The 23,618-nt window shown below is 36.6% G+C and overlaps 2 protein-coding genes and 1 long non-coding RNA gene across 6 annotated transcripts in view; 2 read left to right on the plus strand and 1 right to left on the minus strand.

Annotated features, from left to right (window-relative positions):
- The window catches only part of LOC306870868, a 1,223,475-nt gene that overhangs the window by 643,868 nt on the left and 555,989 nt on the right, over positions 1–23,618 (plus strand). The gene's annotated exons all lie outside the window — the stretch shown is intronic.
- Positions 541–22,286, plus strand: LOC306870855 (interleukin-6 receptor subunit beta-like). The gene is made up of 16 exons (XM_079418315.1): positions 541–610; positions 723–758; positions 9,901–9,963; positions 10,234–10,336; positions 10,506–10,672; positions 10,895–11,037; positions 14,341–14,476; positions 14,755–14,852; positions 16,910–17,120; positions 17,250–17,429; positions 17,935–18,063; positions 18,429–18,575; positions 19,147–19,290; positions 19,445–19,538; positions 19,642–19,723; positions 20,428–22,286. The coding sequence occupies exons 1-16, from the start codon at positions 574–576 to the stop codon at positions 20,953–20,955; spliced, it is 2,298 nt and encodes a 765-aa protein (XP_079274441.1). The 5' UTR covers positions 541–573; the 3' UTR covers positions 20,956–22,286.
- The window catches only part of LOC306870861 (uncharacterized protein), a 33,154-nt gene continuing 31,953 nt past the window's right edge, over positions 22,418–23,618 (minus strand). For all 3 annotated transcript variants that reach the window (XM_079418331.1, XM_079418332.1, XM_079418333.1), the window contains one exon: positions 22,418–22,990. In XM_079418331.1, coding sequence (XP_079274457.1) covers positions 22,835–22,990 — 156 coding nt within the window. In that variant the 3' untranslated portion in view covers positions 22,418–22,834. The remainder of the gene's footprint in view (positions 22,991–23,618) is intronic.

The following is a 23,618-nucleotide window of genomic DNA, read 5'->3' on the forward strand; positions in this document are numbered from 1 at the left end:
GTGCACGAACATTTGGTCAGACTATAAAAACTTGAAGGTACAGTTTTGCTAAAAGTTCTTTCATAATTTAATGTCGTTCCCAACTGTGGAACACAAAAGACAATATTCTAAATAATTCTTCAAATGTTTTGTTCATTTCCTCAGCGACTTTCATTGTAATTAAATAAATAAATAGACAGACAAAATATTTTTCTGTGCGTTTCGTAATGAGGACGAGTTCTGCTGCATTAAGCTCTTGATTTTCTTAAATGTGACAACAAAAGTGTAACAAAATCTATTCAGGCTTTGAGACGTGACTATAAAGACACATTTTCACGAGCACAGAAGTGTCTGAATGCTGTGGAGAATCAGTTGACTTTCTGCCAGCATCGTTTAGCGCCTATAATGGCCAAAAATAGTCCGCGCGCCTGAACGTTACCGAGTTGTGCTCTCCAGGTAGGCAGTTCACTGGGTTCTGAGACAGCCTATGAGAGTTAAAGAGGATCTGCTGGGCTGTAGTTTCATGTGTACTGATAAGGGAATACCCCTTACTCTTCCGTTAGTTGGTAGCGCAGAGAGTCAGAGGAGGCGACAATGCGCAAGTGCTCGGCTGCATTATATATTACTCTAGGTATGTGCTTTAGCTGTGTTTTTAAACAAGTGTTTAAACAGAAGTATGGCATGATATTGCATTTCATTGATGTGGTTGCTGAAGTGAATTTCAGTAGATGTATTAATTTCAGGTTTCGTATCTCTCTGGATAACTGAAGCGTCAACAGGTCAGTGCATCGGGCTGTGTGTGTGTGTGTGTGTGTAGAATACATGTAAACAATAAACTCGTTTTAGAAACAAGTAGCCTAATAATCGAGTTTTCAAGATTTAAAAAAATAAAAATAAAACATAGGCCTATTAAAGATTCTGCAGTGTTTCTAGGTCAGTAATGAACAACATGCATTCTAAAAAAACACTGGGCTGGGTAAATATAGGACAGAACACATTTGTGGTTAATTTTACCCAGCAAATTGGGTTGATAAATTTTTTATTATAATAAAGCTTTTTTTTTTTTTTTTTTTACTTTACCTACATGAAATAATGTTTACAGATTAATTTAAGCCCTCTAAACTTTTGTTACGCCACACAACCACTGGTTTGCATTTCCTTAAACATATTGCCTAACTCGTTTAACAAACATTAAAAGTAAAGAATTAAGCATTAGAAATAAGTAGGTTAATTCACGTGTAATGACCAGTCTGTTATTCCGTTTCCATCGTAACGGCACTGGCTCTAGTGCCCAAGCTGCAGGGGCGTAGCCATCATTTCAAAAGTGGGGGGGACGGAATGTCTAGTGTTATACCTGTTCTTTTTTTTTCTGTTAACCCTTGTCTAATTGACAGGTTTTATTTTTAATCATACCTTTTTGCTTAATATGCTTTATGATTATATTGTTATATATGATTATAAAATATAAGGAAAGAAAAAGAGAAAAAAGAAAAAAAGAAAGAAATACAACAGCTTGTCACTGGGACAGTAGGCTACCATTAAAAGGACATCTTTGTACCTTATTTACCCCAAAAAGTTTCATAGTTGTACATTACGGTACATATTGGTACTCTATATGTGCACCTTTTTGAGTATAAGTTACAAAGATGTCCTTATAAGGGTACTATTGTTTACATATTTCAGATTGTATTTTGTGAGTGTTGTATGTAGAGTACATGGCACACAGTAATGGATACTTGCACATTCACATACTTCTTTATTCTGTTCTGTTCTATTATACATTAGTCTGATTAGTCTATGTTAAAAGAAATATCTTATCATAGACAATGCTGTAAATAATCTTTACCTCTGAAGCCTCACTGAAACTGTCTGCCTCATTCACTCTCAACTGTCAATTTACTTCTGCCTCTGTCTACAGCAAATAAAGTAGTGTTTGAAACATGTACATCCAGGGAATAGTGACACACAGAAGAAAATAACACATTAAGTGCACTGCTGGACAATAACCAATCATTTGTATCCTAAATTATTTTTAACACTTTAGAATGATAAACACATATTTACTATTAACTATGACTTTTGCCTCAATAAACTCTTAATTTACTGCTTATTAATAGCTTGTAAGGTAGTCGTTGTAGTTGTTAAGTTTAGGATTATGGGATGCAGAATATGATCATGAAGAATACAGAATTAATGTGCTTAAGTACTAATAAACAACCAATATGCAAGCTAATAATTACATACTGTAGTTAAAAATGATAGCTGAGAAGTTGTTCATCAAACTAATGTTATTTTTTATTTTTCTATATTTGACTAATTATGTGTTTTCTATGATTGGTCCATATATAATCCTACAAACGCTTGTGTATTAATAGATTTTATACAGTGTAAAAATAGCCAGGTGTTAAAAGCCACTATCAGTTCTTCTCAGCTGTGAAGTTTGTTTTTCTTGCGTGTCGTCCTGATTCTGCTAACAAACCTAGGCTGACTGTTTCTTGTTCATTCTTGACAACACATAAAAACGTCAAATTAGTGCAATAATGACAGAGCAGCCCTAAATGAAGATCGGTCCTGTATCAGATCAGTGCTTGCATAAGTTACTTGATTGAAATACATCATGTATAGTATTGGCAGAGTTAAACATGTCACAATGCTGCAAACGCTGTAAAATCTCAGTTCAACATTATCTTTATTCTTATTTGAAGGGTTCTGATAACATACATACGTGTTAAAATAAAAGACGTTACAAAAGAGTTACGGAAAAATACACTGAAAATAAATAACGTTAAGTGCATGTTTGTACAGGCAGCTTTTTTTTCTCCATATAATGAACATCAAAACTTGCTAATTATTCAGCAAGAGCAATAGGCAGAGTCACTGAACATTGTGCAACACTATTCGGATACTACATGCCAACTTACGCTTCTTAACTTCTTCGTAAAAAAGGAGTGAAGAGTTTCTTGCCGCTTTGAACTCATCTCGACTCGACCTCTAATGAATGATGGTGGATACAGCGCGGGACCGCGGGCGCGAGCCTGGGCATGTTGTGACGTTACAAACTGAGTGACTGATTGCCATGGAAACGTAAACGTCATGTATATCTTGTCTCTTTGAATTTTAAATCATTCTGCATTTATATACATTGCTCCATTAAAACCTCAACATGTCGAGAACACAACTGTCCAATGAAAAAGTGCGGGGGACGAATTTACTTTTTATAAAAAGTGGTGGGGACACGTCCCCCCGCGTAATCTACGCCCCTGCCGAGCTGGGTGTTCTGTGGCTAAGACCGCCATCCTGCGTTTCATTCACTCATAGCCGAAATATACTGCCACTGCCTTCGTAACCTGCCCCAAAATGTGTATTCTTTGTATTGTATATCTTTATGAATAAAATCGTTTATTTTATGCAGAGTAGCAGGCTTTTCCATCACGGGAAAAGACAGACATTTAGGTGATTCACACTGTGCGCCTGAATGTTGCCCTGCATGAAATTGAACGATATACAGCACAGTAATAATTTTATATATAAAATAAAAAGTAAGTCTACACAAACCTGTATTTACCAAAGAAATGCATAAATTACATGGCGCTTAGAACTGCTGTTTCCAGAAGAGGACGCAAAACCAAACACTGGGTTGTTATAACAACAAGCAATAGCCGTCATTTCAACGTCTCGGTTAAATATAGACCCGATATAGTCTGGCTATGTGTAACCCACTTTTAGCCCAAATAACATTTAATCTGGATAAATGTATTTTTCTCCAAAATAACTTGTGAGATGTATGATATTCCATCATGTAAGCAAAGTCAACTGTGATTACAAGTTGTTTGGTTTGCTTTATTTTACATGTTATATGTGTAGGCTGTGCGTAGCCACGATTTCGCTCGTATTCAGACCCGGCTATTTGTAGCCCACTTTTAGTCAGAACTGATTAATTGTAGTTTTTGCCAGGCAGTGTATGAAATGGTTGATATTCCATCATGTTCGCATTGGTAATGATATCTACAAGGTTCAATGTGTCATTTCACGACATGGTCGATCTGTAGTCACGATTTAGCTCCGAATTGGACGGGCTATATGTGGTCTGCTTTAGCCCACCTGGCGTAATCAAGGCAATCTGGTCTACGTACGGCTTGGCTATAGCCCTGATTCAGACCACATATAGTATAAGAGTCTTAGAAATGTTTTCGCTCACACAGCTTAATGTTTGCTGTCACACATAAACATAACATTCATACACAATCTACGATATGACTGTCTATCATTTCAAATTAAATCAAATGCAATTGTATTTCTTAACCGCTAGATGGCGCAATCAAAACACTACTGAGACATGACTACTGGGACTACTCGCATTGCGCGACTAGATCACTTTAGCCAGATCTCGCGATAAACATTTCAGCCATTTTGTTTTACACGAGGCAGCTGTCAGAGAGCAACGGGCCAGCCACACTCTGAAAAGCGTCACATTTCTACTTCGATCTTGTAAGTATGCGTTTTATTTTTGGTATGTTCATTGTTTAAACTAGTTAGTTGTTATAATGTGTAGAAACCGTGATATTTTAACATTACCATTGCAGAGTACTATTTTTCTCCAACAAGTTAACGTTACCTGCACGTGTGTGCCCTTCTAAAATGTATCTAACAGTTAAATTCAATGTGGAGAAACAATGAAACTTATCATTACTATTTTTTATTATTATTAAATATACCAGTATATTTTTTTTAGATTAGAGTAAGAAATAATAGTTTTTGATTTAATGCAAATTTTTAAAAAACTTAACAGCAACATGAAAAGAAATTATAAAAAAATATTTTTTCCTTTCCAATTAATAAAAGGTAGTGGCAAACAGTAAAGTCTTTAAACTTGATAAAAGAATTAAAATATGCAGCATACATTCAGTTTTCAGTGAATTTGTTTCAGATATATGGTGCATAAAAACTGAATGCTGCTTCTCCTTGTTTTGTTTTGACTTTGGGGATATAAAAGTAGCTGGCTACTGTCCCAGATGACCTGAGAGGTCTGCTCTGGATGGTTCATAATGCATCAGAAGATTAGAAATTTACTTTGGCCTTAAAATGTTAATTAATTTAATAACCAGCTGTAGTATTTTGATACTAGACAGACAGATAGCCAGTGTAAAAACCTCAGAAGTGGAGTGATGTAATCCACTTTATTTGATTTAAAGACACTGATTATTGCAAATTATCCAGCAATCAGTCAACAAAGTAGGCTACAGCAATTGAATATACAGTACACTTGTCAATGACTACCATTAAATGTCTTGTTACCAACATTCTTCAAAATATATTTTTTGTGTGTGTTCCAAAGAAGAAAGCCATACAGGTTTGGAACCAAGTGAAAGGGAGTAAATGTTTACATGTTTTTTTATTTTATTTTTTTTAAGTGAACTACCCCTATAATTTTATGTTCATTAGAGTTATACGAGTAAGTGATAAATAATGATATATAGGGATAGTTCACTTTGAAATTAAATTTTGGTATGTTTTAGCTTACCTTAATGGCATCCAAGATGTAGGTGTCATTGTTTAATTTGGACTTCTGTGCATGCTCTTTCAGGTGGTGACCATATAGACCTGCATTATATGACTGACAGACAAGAACAGTTTGACCTAAAAATATCTAAATTGAAACTACTGCGGAAACAAAGACACCTACATCTTGGATGCCCTTACGGTAAGCTAAAACATACCAAAATTTAATTTCAAAGTGAACTATCCCTTTAAAAATGAGGGAAGAACTAAAGAAATGAAAATAAAATCTGTTTTCACCTTCATTAGAATGATAATTAAAAATACTGTAATCGAACAGCTTGATTTCAGAGAGGGGTAAACATACAAGAAGATTAAAAAAAACACTGGATGGATATCTATCATTTTATGATGGTTGTGTACAGGCATTGCCAACACACATTTAAGTACAATCAACTTGTAAAAGTGCATGTACCATTATATGACCCCTTTAAAAATGATTGTCCACAATGCTTTTCTTGAGCAATAATTGTTTTCTTTTTCTCATTTGGCAGACGCAGTGATGACCAACTTTCCATTGGCGACTGAATGGGAAATAAAAAATGCAATTTCTGGTCATTTTAAACAGGCACCAGGGAGAGCAGGGAGCTGGGGTTATGGCTATAAAGCTAACAATTAATTAAACATTTTAGTATCTTAAGTTGTTTTACATATTTTGCAATATTTTATTTGTTCATTTTTATGTTTGAATGTTGTCTAAGTTGTTAATATAATTGTTCTTAATAAATCCCTTTATATTCAAGTAGTTTGGATGGATTTTCATTTATGAGAACCTGTTATATTTGAGTGAAAAGAATCCTTATGCCTCCTTTTGTTGTCTATTACATGTATATGTAGTGTAATTGATGACTAGTCTATTCTTGGGCTATGGTTAGACGTCTATTAGATTTTCACTGACAGCCCAAAATCAGCCTTGTTTTAGCCTAGACCCATATTGCCTGTCTATTAGACGTATATATGTAGTCGTTTAATAGCTGTCTATTCTTGAGCTATGTTTAGACGTCTATTAGATTTTCACTGACAGCCCAAAATTAGCCTCGTTTTAGCCTAGACGTCTGGGCTGCGTTTTGACGGCTATTAGACGCAAAATTGCTTGCTGGGTATTGTCAGAACCCCCTCAGGAAACACGGGAGCGCGGAGACAGGGGAATTCCAAAATGTCCTTTATTTGGAGCCAACAGATAGACGAGGAGCTTGGGGAGAGACGAACATATATGACGTACAATACTGGACAGAGGGGCAGGGAAACACAGGGCTTATAAACACTAGGGCTGTATCCGAAATCGCCCCCTATACCCTCAAATAGTGCACTATTTGAGTGGACGGCCATTTTAAGTGGTGTTCGAAACCTTAGTGGATGTTCTCGAGTGCATCATTCAATCCCACAATGCATCGCAAAAACGAGTGTACAACCGATGTAGCTGTGTCCAAATTCAGGGTCTGCATCCTCCTTAGGATCCTTCCTACCCGGTTGAAGGAGGAGGGATCCTCCGACGTCCGCAAAACCCGGAAGTCGGTGTTTGTGAATTTGGACAGCCTACCCTTCTTTCAGTTCCCTCCCTTACCCGTTGCTCATATCCTGTCGCCTAGCAACCGTGACAGCGCCAAGCAAGAAGCGGGAAAACGGACAAACAAAGAGTTATTCTCCTCATTTTAATTCTTTTGGAAGAAATAAAGCAATTAAATAAATTAAATACTTTCTTTGCTCGTTGTCGGAGAGTTTTTTATATCAGACTACAAGACAGTCACATCCAGGTAAGCCATTATAGCCTATTTTTATTTGTTTTTAAGTATTCTACTAATTTCTCCTACAAATTCATTGAGCCGAAGCATAAACGTTAGCTTGTTTTGTCAGAGAAACTCCTTTCCCACTCCGCTACCGCTCGCTTCGTCCGCCATTACGCTCTGCCGAAAAGAATTATGGGATAGGTAGGACGGGAAAGGATCCACCACACCCATCCTTCCAATTCGGGGAAAAGGAGGACGTATTTGTGGGCCGCATTTGAAGGATCCTACGAATTTGGACAGCCTTCGTCGCGGCGCTGTGACGTAACATCCTTCAAATGAGTACTCCGAAGGATGCAGACCCTGAATTTGGACACAGCCGTACACTCAACCATATTATGTCTATGCACTCAACGGCTAGAGAATCCCCAGAATGCACTGCGAGATTCGCGCGCCGAGTCAATTCCCACGTCTCACCAGAAGATGGCGCCCGCAGCTGAATCATCCATTCATTGATTTTAGAAGCGCTCGTCCACGGTGTAATACAGGAATACAACAAAGGTACAAAATTAATTGTAAATTGACTATTAGGGTTTATACATAATTTCCGTGACAGAGTTCAAGATAAATCCTTCAATCTTACTATTGGAGCTGCCCGTTTCAAATGATTATTTAACAGGAAGCAAACTATGCAAAAGCGGCAGTTCTTCCGGTGCATTCAGTGTCCGAATTCACTCACTCGTTTTCATTCACTTCTTCAAGTGAACTATATGAGTGGACTAATGTAGGGAATAGTGAATGAGGGTATAGGGGGCGATTTCGGATACAGCCTTCGAAATCAACAGGGAAGAACAGAAACAGGTGCTGGGCACTTAACAGGGCTGGAGACAAATGAACTAATGATGACAAACGAGGACAGGAACAGGAAGGCCGAATATGGGCACGAGAGGAGGGGGAAACAAGACACAGGACTGACAGTTATGTCTGACCCAGGATCTGAATATAAAAACTACCCAAACACTGGGTTATGTAGGACCCAGGAGCTGGGTAACACAAAAACTACCCAAACACTGAGTTATGTCTGACCCAGGAGCTGGGTAACACAAAAACTACCCAAACACTGGGTTATGTCTGACCCAGGAGCTGGGTAACACAAAAACTACCCAAACACTGGGTTATGTCTGACCCAGGAGCTGGGTAACACAAAAACTTCCCAAACACTGGGTTGTGTCGGACCCAGGAGCTGGGTAACACAAAAACTACCCAAACACTGGGTTATGTCGGACCCAGGAGCTGGGTAACACAAAAACTACCCAAACACTGGGTTATGTCGGACCCAGGAGCTGGGTAACACAAAAACTACCCAAACACTGGGTTGTGTCGGACCCAGGAGCTGGGTAACACAAAAACTACCCAAACACTGGGTTATGTCGGACCCAGGAGCTGGGTAACACAAAAACTACCCAAACACTGGGTTATGTCGGACCCAGGAGCTGGGTAACACAAAAACTCCCCAACCACTGGGTTATGTCGGACCCAGGAGCTGGGTAACACAAAAACTACCCAAACACTGGGTTGTTACGTCTGACCCAGGAGCTGGGTAACACAAAAACTACCCAAACACTGGGTTGTTACGTCTGACCCAGGAGCTGGGTAACACAAAAACTACCCAAACACTGGGTTATGTCGGACCCAGGAGCTGGGTAACACAAAAACTACCCAAACACTGGGTTGTTACGTCTGACCCAGGAGCTGGGTAACACAAAAACTACCCAAACACTGGGTTATTACGTCTGACCCAGGAGCTGGGTAACACAAAAACTACCCAAACACTGGGGTGTTACGTCTGACCCAGGAGCTGGGTAACACAAAAACTACCCAAACACTGGGTTATGTCGGACCCAGGAGCTGGGTAACACAAAAACTACCCAAACACTGGGTTGTTATGTCTGACCCAGGAGCTGGGTAACACAAAAACTACCCAAACACTGGGTTGTTACGTCTGACCCAGGAGCTGGGTAACACAAAAACTACCCAAACACTGGGTTGTTACGTCTGACCCAGGAGCTGGGTGTAGTGTTTAGGATATGCATTATGAGGTTTACGACAGTGACGTTTGACGTTATGACGCACGGGGGTACACCTGCCGTATTACACTGTGTAAGAACAACAGAGCACTAGCATTAAGCCCACGAGGGACGACGGCTGTCTGTGTAATAACTGTCAAGATATCACAGTAAAGTATACTGAATGCACACGTCTGTTTTCTTGTCAAATACTCAAACGAGAACATCACACTGGGTAACACAAAAACTCATCCTCAATGCTCAACCCAGCATTTGGATTAAAATCCATAACCCAATTTTTTGTAATAATGACAAAAATAAAGGATTTTTGTGAACCTCTTTGTATGCATGTTTTTATTCAAGCACAAGATGCTCTTTAGTGCTTTCTCAAATCATGCTGAATTGCACAAACCTGTGGAGTTCATAACTTTTTTTTAACATTAATGTAAAAAAAAACAAGAGAATAAATTAAAATTTGTGGAACTTAATTTCTCCTTTTGCAGGCGCTTATAGTCCTTGTTTAGAAGATAATAATAATAATAATAAAAAACACACTTATCATTGTAACTTTACAGGATCCTGTAACTGCGGAAGTGACCATTTGAACTTATTGAAAAATAAATGTAACAACACTGAAGGTAAGAATTTAACATTTCCACCAATGATGTAATATGTCTTTTTATCCAGTAAATTGGAGTAATAGCCTACTTTTTCTTAGTGTAACATAATACACCATAATACAAGCCATCTTCCTTTTTCCAAATGACTAGGAGAAAAAAGGTTTACACCTCACAATTTGGACAAACACTTTGTTTACACTTCATTTTTAAGACTTAAGATACTGTATTTGTGGCAAGTGACATTTTTTTGTTTGTTTATATAATCAGTGGATTTTTCTCATTTCACAGGAGTCTATGATTTGACATGCTATATAAAATATAAGAAATCTCTTATGTCCTTCTGCGAATGGAAAGGAGACATATCAACCTCATACACACTGTATACACACCAGTAAGTTTCTGTAAGAAGTGAGAAATGTGATGATTTCAGCTTTATTCTGTTTGCAGTCTGGCTGAGCTTCACACCATTGCTGTTGTTTGATTGTTATTGCTTACTTATATATAAAATTTGATAACTGAAAATTCTATTAAACAGTCCACACTCTTTGTTTGCTGTGTAGGAGGAATTGTAGATGTGTAAATGCACATCAGAAGAATGGAATTTGGACTTCCGATGACTTTTATGCTTTTATCTCAAATCGGAATGTGACAGCTCACGTTATTTCAAGCAGTGGATATCAGCACTGGTGCACCTACAAAAATTTCAGTGGAATTCCATCCAAGATTAGTATGTTAATCAACAATATTAGTATTAGTGACTTTCGATATATTAATATTTTAACTGTTTCTAACCACTGACCTTGATCTAAATATATTGATTTAAATAGCATTTTCTAGAAATAGTAGAAATAGTTACTAGAAATTATAGTATTAGTAGAAGCTGCTTGAAAATCCTTTTACCAGACAAAAATGTCTGCATTGGATTGTTTAATGGCTTCTTTCTTTGCAGCACTGTGCGGGCCTCATTCAAAACTAACTTACAAAAGAATCTCAGGCCATCTGACTGTGCAGGTGGAGTGGGGAAATGAAAGAAGACATATTAAAAAATTCTTTGTAGAATACAAAGAGTTCAACACTACAAGCTGGAAAGAGGTCAGTAACATCACCCTGCAGTTTAAGAGTGTCTGAGGCTCCACTTGTTATACAATCATTACGTCTCCTTGCTTTTATTCTGCATATGCACATATGTAAAATAAGGTGAAATGTCATAACTCTTTTGTTCAACTTTGTTATTTAAAGTTGGGCCAGAAATTAACTGTTTAATTAAGGCACAGTAATTTTCAGGGGCATTTATTTAATTCATAACCAAATAATGCTAATAGCGCATTGTGACATTCATTTGTGAACTTAATTACTTGAAATAAATTCTCATATCTTCATAGTTAAATTCTTATAAATAATAATGGCTGATTCTTATCAAATAAAATAAAAATACAAAAGTATCGCTAGCACACGTTAATTATTTTGCCCATCCTTATGTCAGATGAGTACAAAGGGTGTCTTTTTTCTTTCTAATCCCTGATTAAGCTGTCTGTTAAGTAACAGTGTGGATCATTGTAGATTTGAGAAAGTACCTTATAGGGTGTGGTGTGCTTCGTGGTTAAAGATCTGGGGCCTCATTTATAAACCTTTGTGTGTCACGTTGCACTGGGAGCAAGGAGCAAGGAGCGAGAAGACATGGAGATTCCAATAGCAACGTTTATTGATGTTCAAAACACAGAACGAGGCGCTTGGGGAATAGACGAACAATACAGGACATGGGAGACAGGGAGACACAGGGCTTAAGAACACAGGGAAATCAACGAGGAAGAACAGAAACAGGTGCGGAGTAATTAAACACAGGGCTAGGGACTAATGAACTAATGATTACAGGGAACGAGGACAGGAACAGGAAGGCCAAATATGGACACGAGAGGCGGGGAAACACGAGACACAGTCTGACATTGTGAGGGTTTAAACCCCAAAAGAATGTGTAACAATAAACTATACAATACGAGTAGTTTATATGTACAGTATAATCCCTTTTCAGTTAGTTATAAGAATTATTACACATGGGTCAAAGATAAGTCTGATCTGAACTTATGTCTAGTTCCATCCATGAGCTAAATTTTTTATAAATTTTTAAAATACATTCATGACCTACTACAGGGATTGGCAACTCTGGTCTTGTGGAGGGCCACTACTGAGTTTAGCTCCATCCCTAATCAAACACATCTAAATAACCTAACTTTTGGATCTTCAGGATTGCTTGAAAATTACAGGCAGGTGTGTTTTATTGCTTTGATTTGCAGTATACTCTCAGAAAAGAAAAGAAAAATATCATTGGGGCTGTACCTTTTCCAACACCTTTGTACTTTATTAACCCCTCAAATGGGCATAAGGTACACATTAGTACCTTAAAGCTGCAGTTTGTAAGTTTTGCCTCGTTGTCGCCATCTCTGTGTCAGACCTCTGTCGTGTGTGTCATGTGTTCCTGCCTCTTGTGCCCTTATTTGGTTTGTTTCCTGTCCTTGTCCGATGTAATCATTAGTTTATTCGTGTCTATCCGTGTCTGTCTCATTATGCTGTGTTTTTATAGTTCTGTCTGTTCAATGTTATTTGGTCTGGTCTACTCGTTACTCCCCGGTGTTCCTGTCTCTGTAAGCCTTGCCTTGCCTTGCCTTGCCGTGTTGTCTTCAGTAAAGTATGTTATTTGAGTTTACATCCTCGTCTGCGTGTTCCTTGTTCCTCCCTGCTGTGTGCACCGTGACACTCTGTTTGAAAACCTGGAATTGCAATTACTTGCGGAATTATATTCCGAGCGTGGGGTTGAGCTCCGGCACAGCTCCAGCGTGGATGAATCTAATGTTTTGAGGTGAATGTGTAGCTGTCAGTCACTGCACCGGTGTAATTTAATTTCATTCACATGTGTTTCATAAACACATAATCATTTCTGGATTACAATGCGCCATCAAAATGATACATTTAATTATTCCAACTGCTGTGAGAAAAGGCTAAACGATCTGCAGGATCCTCACGTGTGATCGCCAAGTAGCCGGGACAACTCCTTTATGTTTACAAACGTGACATAATGACGCAGTGCCATGCTCAAATTTCCCTCGGAAACCTACCCGTACCACTCAAATTAGAAAACATTATTAAAAACTAACCATTATGAATCGGGCTAAAGTAAGGCGATAGTTTTGAACATTGGCTGGTTATGTACTTTCTCAAATATTGATTTCGGATCATTTTTAACCAAAAAAAGTTACGGACTGCAGCTTTAAGTGTACATATTAGTATCTAAATTGTACATATAGCACCATTTTAAATGCTACCATCCCAAGTGACAACTTTTGTGCTTTTTCTCTGAGAGTGTACAATTATAGCACACTTAGTGGCATACTACAACCCATGATGTAATGTGCTTAACTTCCATTTTAAGAGTGGCCACTGAGATGAAAATAATACAGTTTTTTATATCTCTCATGAGTCATTATTGGATGAGACTGCCGAAGACGTTTCATGTTGTCGTCTTTAAGAAAATGGTATGCAGTATGTATATTACTTGGTTACTGGAGTTGCACAATTCATTTAAAAGTATGTATGGATGGCAATTTTGTGCACAGAAAACATATATACTGTACACTATGCTCCAAGGTCTTTAAGCTGTTCAGCTAAAAGTTCTTGCAACAGCCCAAATGCCACTGTTGTGTCCCTGTAGACTAATTTACAGTATCAAGTTCTGCAGCATGTTACAGTGTGGTATAACACACTGGAGTTGAGTAGAATGCAATTCAGCTGATAATATGGACGGTTTGGTACAGAACAAAGTAGTGGTGTGGTGGGGTACCACACACTGTAAAAAGTGATAAGTTGACTTAACTTTAAAAAATTGAGGAAACCTGTTGCCTTAAAATGATTTTTAAGTAAATAATAATTAAGTGAATTGTCAAGTTCACTTAACTTATTTTTAAAAATTATTATTTACTTAAAATGTTTTAAAGCAACGGGTTTCCTCAATTATTTTTAAGTTAAGTCAACTTATCACTTTTTACAGTGTAGGAAACCCGTTGCCTTAAAATTATTAAGTAAATAATTAAAAAAAAATAAGTTAAGTGAACCTGACAATTCACTTAACTTAACTTTTTTAAATGATTATTTACTTGCTAATTTTAAGGCAAGGGGTTTCCTCATTTTTTTTAAGTTAAGTCAACTTTTCACTTTTTACAGTGCAGTGTAAGTTAAGAATAGATTCTATCTGTTTTTACACCTTTTCACAATTTTCTTTCAAGCCCACTAAGTTGTAACTATACGCTAACTTTACTTGTCTAGTAGTACAAAGGTAAGATTTGCAGTAAAGTTTTTCAAAGGTCCATGTCCTGATTTTCAATTTTCTCTTCTTGTCCTCCACAGCAACTGTCTAAAAACAACAAAGAATGTGTTTTGTGGAATCTGACTACATCTCTGCCTTACGAGTTGCGAATACGTTGTGATCCCACCGAAAAGTGTGTGCAGTGTTCACGTAGCAAGGTCATCTTGGTTCCACCGGGTGAGTTGAGCACAGGGTGTGTGTATTGACTGATCTCTGTATTTTCTTGAAATGTGTCATTTCTGTGTCACGAAACAGGGAAAACGCTGCCTCGTCTTCTATTGTTTGATCAAAGAATCGCACTAAACTCATGACACTGTTTGAGCCAATGATGTTTCCAGTCCCACTGGTCAAACAAACAAGTCCATTTTGTGGTGCTGGTGGCAGAGAAATGACACTTTATCTTTAATATCTAATTGACCACTCTCTTTTCAAAAAAAAAAAAAAAAAATTCCCAGAACTCACAGATGCACCATCAATCCAGCTGGAGATTCAAGACCATATACAAAATCGTTTTATATCACCAGGACAGAGAAAAGCAGTCGTGAAGTGGGAGGTACTAACACATGTCATTCCCCAAGGCCATCTGTGGTGTTTTCTGTGGTTGAACTAATGAGATCTTATACGAATCCACTAATCAAATAAGATCCTACTGGATAACCAAACATTCTAGTAGGATCTTATTTGATTCTTAGAAAATTCTTATTGCCATTTGGATCCTGGTTACCAATACTTTTCTTTCATTAATGAAGAACTACACAAATAACACAGTATTAACATTCTACTATAAGCTATTAGCACTCATTTGAATGTAGTAGTTCACTATTAGCTAATCAAAAATGACAATTTTTCATACCTCCCAGAAAACTGCTAAAAAGACACTAAATACAGTTTCATTATAAATGTACATAATACAGGATTATTTCTAATGTGACAATAATTATTCAAATATTACCAAATCCTTCAGATGGAATTACTAATTATTTTGGTACAGTATTCTAAAACAAGTCAAGTCAAGTCACCTTTATTTATATAGCACTTTTAACAATACAGATTGTGTCAAAGCACTTAACAGTATCAAATTGGAGGATAGAGTGTCAGTAATATATAATAATAAGATTAAACACTCAATTTTCAGTTAAAGGCATTTTATTATTGAATTCAGAGATGTTATTGTCTAGCTCAGTTTAGTTAAATAGTATCTGTGAAATCAAATTGACGATAATCGCTAGAAATTAAGTGTCCCCAACTGAGCAAGCCAGAGGCGACAGCGGCAAGGAACCAAAACTCCCTCTGTGACAGAATGGAGAAAAAAACCTTGGGAGAAACCAGGCTCAGTCGGGGGGCCAGTTCTCCTCTGGCCAGGATATTATTGTTTATTTATTGTTTTAATGAAAATTTTAAATGTTGCAATTTCTAACAATAATAGTATTATATAGTTAGGAATTTTATTATATTTTTTAGTTATTTTCTTTTATTTTTAGTTTTATTGTATTTAAGTGAAAAACATAATAGCCCCTAGTAAGGTTTTTGTAATGTTTCAGATAGTCTCAGCCTCAGATGTCACGCCCATGGACTGTTGGCTGCTAACGTCTGATGCATATCGCACACAAAATTAGAAACACTTCAGGAGTCTCAAAGTCATCGGCAGATTGATTGAATTATACAGGATTTGGGGTGTGGCTGATGACTTGAAAGGTTCCAATAGTCGTTATGCCTCTCCAGTGATTAGGTGAGAAGTGTGGACTTTAAGATCATTTGCAAAAAAAAAAAAAGACTACAGATAAGGGTAAGGTTCTGAGGAATGATTGGCCATGGTAGCAAGGCCCCGGAAACTAAAATCCATTTCTTTAAAATGATCAATCTTTGATAAATGGTTCTGTAAGAGGACTCATAAAATGTAGTTATTATTATCAGCTTCTTCAAATCATAAGTCTGCTACGCCCTTATGATTATAAGTGGTTAAATATTAAAGTAGTGGCTAAAATGTTAATTTATTGACTAGTTTCATGTAAAATAAAATGTAAAAGTTTTCCTGGGAGGTATGAAAAAAATAATTACTGATCAGCTAGTAGTTGTTGCTTTGATTGTTCCAGGAGAAAGAGCAGTTTTTATTTCAAAGCGATTTATTTTAATAAACAATCCAGCAAGATGCAGAAGAAAATAATCCAACTCAGGGACACAACAGATTCACACATTGCATGTAAAGACAAAAACAATAAAGACTACTGAAACACAGGGGTTTATAACCAAGGGACAAACAAGGCACAGGTGAGAGTAATTAGTACTATAACTGTGGAAACAAACTACTAACTGGAATAAGGGAAGGGAATTACAAACCAAAAGTCCAGACTAAGGAAACCGAAACTGAACAGAAGCATGACAGTTGTGTATTACTAGTTAATATTAGTTATTAAATTGTTAACATTGCATTGCTCATTTGTGCCTGTGTAGTTATTCATTAATAAAGGAATAGTGTTCCTATACTAGGCCCCTAATAATATTATGAACGGTTCCATATAATAGAAATTCCGTAATCAACAATTCTTTTTTTTGTTTTGTTTTGGGTCATACCATAACTTTCATTGATCATACCATACATTTTTTTCCCAGTATGCAAACAGTGAGGTTGTGGCTTACTACAATGTGACAGTGAGGAAAGTATCCGGGGAACCCAGCAATCAGGACAGTTTCAGAACTGAAGATTCATCTCTCACCCTGATCCTGTCTTACTCTGCATATAACATCAGCATCAGAGCTTTAAACACTGCTGGATCGTCTCCTTTTTCCAGTATAACCATTGAACAAATTGATGAATGGAGGGGTACATTACTTTTATATTTTCTTGAATGCTACATGCAGACTACTCTGGTTATGTCCAATAAGTAAACATATTGTATAAAATTTGACATATTGCTCTTTGTGAATGTTGTGTATTATTTTCATTTTTTAGATTCATTTGGGCCATTCAGTGTCAACATAACCAGCAACAGCAGTTTTAGTCTGTCCTGGAACAGTTCTGTCTCAAGTGTTTGTTACTCTGTGGAGTGGTGGGCCAAAGGACAGATACCAAGTTTTCGTCCATTCTACGAAATGCAGACGCACAAAAAAATAACTGGGGAAACCAACAGCAGTACTGTTCCCTTTCATTCTCCCTTATTAAGTAGTATGAAAAAAATGAGTCGATGTAAACTAAGGATGTCCAAAATTATGAAAAACAATCTAGTATAAAAGAAAAAGTCCTATGAAATCTTTGTTTTTACGTTGTAATCATATTTCTAGTATTCTCAAAAATATTTGAAAAATTTGGTGTAAATAACTTGTAAAAAGTACACGATATTTTCATTACACTCTGAATACATGTGTGTGCATATTTTTTAATAATAATTTTTCAAATATGTTTTTTTAACGTATTTTTATTTATTTTTAATCATAATTTTTTAAATGTTATCATTGTTATTTTTAGAATAAATTCTTAGGTCTAGACACAACTAAATAATGTTTTCTATCAGCATAGTAGATGATTTTTTATATATTGGATTTTGGATATATAGATGATGATAATTAACATCTTTATTCATTCACAGCATTCAGATAATGTTCAATAATGCTCTACTTTTGTCTTTTTTTGAATGCAGTTTTTCAGCCATATACAAGATATTATTTTGTCCTGCACACCAGACCTTACCCAGACATCTGCAAGATAAAGAATGTAAACAACAGTGAGACGACCTATGCCACAGCCCAAGCTTACATCACTGAAGGAAGTGAGTCTAAATATTCATATATCAAAAAAACTACTAATATATGCAGAAAAGAACAGCTAAGAAGTTCAGGCAGATATATACTGGTGCTGATACATTATCAGAAAAAAAATTGCAAAAATTATCTTTAGGGGTTCCTTTTAGGGGTTCCTGTTGTAGGTACCTTAGGGGTAGAGCTTGTCGCTGGGGCAGTTCATGGTATATATATATATTATGAACTCTGCCAGAGAAAAAGGTGCTAGTGTGTGAAATAAAAATAAAGGTTAAACACTGACAATAATAGTAATAGTTACAGCAACAGATAAAAAGAATCTAGATAACCGCTGCATCATTGTGTCTGAATGAGCTAAAGCTCTTTGGGATTTTAGGTCCTGTCGGTGCTCCTGGGAATGTGAGCATTTTGAATATTACCCAGCATTCCTCAGTAATCACATGGATCCCTGTGTCTGAGGAGGACCTTCGCGGATTCTTATTAGGCTACTACATCTACTTGACATGGGACAATAGTGAAACATGTGAGTAGACGTCAATAATTTTTAAGTTTATTCATTTAAGTTAATCAAGTTTATTACTTATATGATTATTCATGTTTTATTTTAAAGTTATTTCATGTTTAAAAATAAATATTATGTACATTACTAGTAGATTTTAAATTATCATTGGAGAGTTTGTTTTATACATACTATCCCTTAAACGTGTGTCTGCTTTTCAACACTGTTTCTAAAAAAAAAAAAAAAAACAGAGAGAAGAAATGTGACAAAGAAAAAATAAAAAAACATTGTGCAGTAAACTAAAATTTCGAGAATCACTTAACCACTTGTTTATCTTCTGTTCCTAAATTTAGTTGAATTTTTAAAATGATTCCCAAGGTAATAGCTCACTAATTCCTGGAAAACAATTTGACAAAATTTAATGTAAATTGATAGACCATGAGAGTTTCAAGTTCGTAATAGAAAAATTTAATTAAATTAAGTTAAAAAACGATTCTCAAGAATCAGTGAAACCCAAATGATAACTGAAAATGTGACATTTTTAATGGCAGTCTTTTTGTTTTGTTTTTTTCTACAATATTCTTCAAATATTAAGCCTTCACAGTGGATCCCAGTGTAAACAGTTATGAGCTGCAGAATCTTGAAAGCAACAGTGCGTACCGTGTGCAGCTGTCTGCATTTACAGCGGCTGGGGAAGGAGAGCGGAGTGATTTCAAACACTTTGTCACAAACCCGCTAGGTAAACTCATATTTGTTATGAGATGATAATGTCTGTTATTGAGCTGGTTTTCAAGCTTTATCTGTTCACGATACAGAGTAAATGTCTAGAGGTTTGTTTTTTAATTACATGGATTGAAATAGTCACATACTGACTATATGGCTCATTCTGACAGAATTCACAGCTTTGAACAGCATTGTAGCCATGGTCATTGTGGGAATAATACTTCTTTTACTAGCAGTTCACCTCAGCTGTCGACTTCTGCACAGGTAGAGACACATGCATTTTATGTTCTGAAAGATTACCACTATATGACCAATCACTATCACTGCATGTCTGTTATCTAATGGAGCTTACTCTGCATTTTTACAGAGCCAAGAAACTGCTGTGGCCAAGTATACCAAATCCTGAGAGCAGCAATGCTGTTCAGAAATTTGAAATTGCCTATGGACTGGTAAGCAAAAGACAATATAATGATGACACAATACATTTCATTGTCAATATACAAAACATGATATACACACACTACTGAGACAGGACCAGAAGCACAGTGATGACCTGAGTTGGTAATACAATGGTTTACAAGTTACTTTACAAGTTAATTTACTCTCTTTTATGCATGATTCTACTTGTTGTTTGGATCACATGAGGCTGATTTTGAAAACAAATATATTTCAAAAATGAATAAGTTGTGGAGGCTTTTTTGTTAAAATCTTTTCATAAGAATTAATACTTAAAGATTATGCCAAACTATTTTCAAGAATTTCATTGATTTAACAAACCTGCTTTCTTCATTATATCAGGGCAGTTGTATCAACCTTGAAATTTTTGACTTTATGACACCCAAATGAATATCAAAATGACTTAATACAACCATTAAAAACATGCAGATCATAGAAGAAGTGTATCCAAGAAAGTATGTTTATATATGGTATTTATATGGTACACCAATCATAGTACTTTCATGGTACATGTCCAAAAGAACACAGTATTACAATGGTACCATGCCAAGAAAGCCATTAATATACCATGGAAATTTTATGTAAGAGTACATTTTTTTACTATATTCCAGTTCATGATGAGATGTTTGAACATATTTATGAGTGAAATCACTTTTTGAACCCTTTGGCCACATTCTGTCATGTGTTTCTTCTGCAGGGTATCCTGGAGCCACTGAACAGACAGCGCTTAGAGGAAAGTGAGGAATGTGATTCCAGTACAGTGTGTGTCGCTGGGAACAAGAGAGAGGCATCTCCTCTCTGTAGCCCTCCCTCTGCTCAGGCTGGTGTGCCCACCAGTGAAGATGAGGACAGGCCATCCATCACAGCGCAGATCGCACCAACACAAGTCCCCACCAACGAGTCAGAGTCCACAGAGACCTTCCCTATGGACTTTAATAAGACAGACTCCACTTTGAACACTTCTGTTGATGAGGAAATCACAACATTTGAAAGCAAAGACCCTGGAGAGACCATCTCCAACATGAAAGGATCAGACTTCATCCCAGCATCTCAGCCTGCTGTGGTTTTCATGAGCGATTACACTACCATGGAGATCTTCCAGCAGGTCACTATGGCTGGGATTCAGGGTCCATCCACACAAACAGTGAAACCTGGATTGGTTCCTGTACATCCAGGGCAGGATTATGTTCGCCAGTCCTATTTTTCACAAGAAACAGTCCAGTAACCCACCAGGGGCATGTAACGGTATAATGAATTACTGAACCCAGAAATCACAGTGTCCTGAGATGCTTTTATCCGGTGATTTAGAGGACACTTACAGTACAGACACAATCCCTCTGGAGCACCCTGAGATTAGGAGCCACATTTAAGGGTACAACGTTCATTGTCCTCTTCCTGACTGAGCTTTAGCCGCTACTCAACACCTCTACGCCACTTGTATTGACAGTGAATTGGACCCAGGTCTCCGAATTCTACATCTGAAGCACCAGTGCTCATGACAGAGACCACTACATCAATTACATGAATTTTCACATCTTTATATTGGTTAGCAGAGTTTTATTGTATAAAATGTTAGTGTGTATATATATATATATATGTATAGTTGCTTTAACCATTATTGTACATGATCTGTACTATATATACTATATTTTTGTGAATGTACAACGTTAGATTAAATATATTTTTTAAAAATTGTGTGTGTGTGTGTGTGTGTATATATACACACATCAAAAACAAGATAGGAGTTGTACATGTACAAGCACCATTCAATTACATGCACAATATGAAAAACACTGCAGTTGATTAGCTGGAAGTATAATTCTTTAATGTAATTTTTTTGTTAGGGAAAATCTTTTATATACGTATATCTAAACAGATCACACAAAATCACACAAACCAATATCATTAAGAAGTTACTTCTTAGTCATATTAGTTCTGCTGCTAACAAGTACTGTATATAATTATATATACCCACTTACAAAATTAGACTGAACTAAAAAAGACTGTATAAAAAAATAAATAATATTCAGAAGCTTAAATTGTAGGATTCTGAACGAGAAAGCAGTCACTGTTAATAACGTCGCTGTGCTCTCGTCAATCAGTAAAGGCTTCTTAGAAAACCTATTAAACATCTGAATACGTCACACAACAATACTTTGTATGAAGAGATTACTGTAGGACTGTATACACTGGTTCAAACAAAATACTGTTAAAATATAAAGGATAAAACTATGCATTTTACACAAGCTTTCCTATAATACTAGATTAACTCTTTCGACTTGATTTACATTAAATATTTTTTTTGCCACACAAACTCTCTCTAGGCACTTTTTTAACATGCACTGTGTTGCTACACAGTTCACCTGGAGTGTTAGAATACACATGTACTAAATGCTTTTTAACTCCGTAAATAGAAATGATGGAAAAGACCAGGTAGAGTGGGTGAATCTCGAGGTACCCCAAAATCAATTTCTGGCATTATTTTCATCACAATTAAGCAACTCCTTTTCCACTTTAATGTGAATAAGTAAAATTAAATTAAATAAAAAGCCTGTCCAGGCAGGATGTTTTACATTATAGCAATAATGAGAGTTTTAAGGAAAATGTACTTAAATGTGAAAAGAAAAATGAAAAACTAAAAATATGCATTATTGTCTATGCAAAATGTGTTATTTTGATTTTGGGCTAAAATATAACTTTTTTTTTTTTTTTTTTAGATTCCCACTAATAATGGCTTGTTTTAGTAAGATGGACCAAAAAAAGCATCTTCCCACAATAATGTAAACACAAAGTTACATGCAAAGAAAACAAATGCAAAACTGATTAAAAAAGTGACCTCAACACAAGCACACCTTCATTCAATATACACCGTATCTCTCAGCACAATAAAGATCTATCCAAAACTTTACATTTTCATCCATATGAATATCATATGACAAGTAGCATATTCACAGCAGTAGAAAATGTTTTCAGAAGCCTACAATAACACAGCAATGGACGCAAGAGAAAGCACTTCAAAAGGACTGACAGCTGTTAGAGTATGATACATGATGCTGTGATCTCCAGACAACATCACTGTTCTTGGCATTATGGGTACACGAGAATCACTCAGCTGCAGAGAGCTCATCCTCCTCGGCGTAAATGCTCCTATAGCTGCCATTGAGATGAGCTTGAGGAGATCTGTCGTCACTACCCACAGAACCCGACTCATCCATGTCACTGTCATACTCGTGGTCCGCCTGCTCGTAGACCCTCTCCATCTGCAAAAATCAAACCTTGAGTCAGGAAAGGATACACAAGAGTAAATCTGACTGAGAGCATCCAATATCCTCAACACTTAGGTTAAAGTTGCAATAAAGGTTGCACAGTGACAAGGTGTCTAGACGTCTGTCTGAATATAAACATAGCTACAATCCATGACATGAAGCTGAAGTAATCAAACACCAAATTTGTTTTGCCAGTAACAGAGAGGAGGTTTGCTGAATTGCACATATGAAGAACCAATTATATTTCAGCAAAATGTGTTCTTTTTGGTGGGGGGATTCACTGGATTTTCATATTCAAAGGCACTGTCTGGTTTCTGCTGCGCAGCAGGTTAGTGGACCACTAAAGATCTTAGTCCTGAGTGATAGTGTTCAAAATAGTGTCTGACTCAGTAGTGTGTTGCCAGTAAACGCGCTGGCTACAGTATAAACTTTGTAAATGTTGACGCTTCGGGTGTCGCCAGTAGATGCCCACAGGTAAACCTAGGTCAGGCGCATAGGGGATTTTCTACAGCAATGCATTCAAATGATCAAAAGTGACAGCAAAGACATTTAGAATGTTACAACAGATTTCTATTTCACATAAATGTTGTTTTTTTTTCTGTTCATCAAAGAATCCTGAAAA

Source organism: Barbus barbus (assembly GCF_936440315.1).
Source record: "Barbus barbus genome assembly, chromosome: 6".
NCBI classification, from domain to species: domain Eukaryota; kingdom Metazoa; phylum Chordata; class Actinopteri; order Cypriniformes; family Cyprinidae; genus Barbus; species Barbus barbus.

Excerpts from the sequence above, each read along its gene's own strand:
- LOC306870855 (XM_079418315.1), top strand. The coding sequence starts at position 574 with ATGCGCAAGTGCTCGGCTGCATTATATATTACTCTAG. Across the intron at positions 14,853-16,909 it reads AAGCAGTCGTGAAGTGGGAG|TATGCAAACAGTGAGGTTGT; the intron begins GTACTAACACAT and ends TTTTTTTCCCAG. Across the intron at positions 17,121-17,249 it reads ACAAATTGATGAATGGAGGG|ATTCATTTGGGCCATTCAGT; the intron begins GTACATTACTTT and ends TTCATTTTTTAG.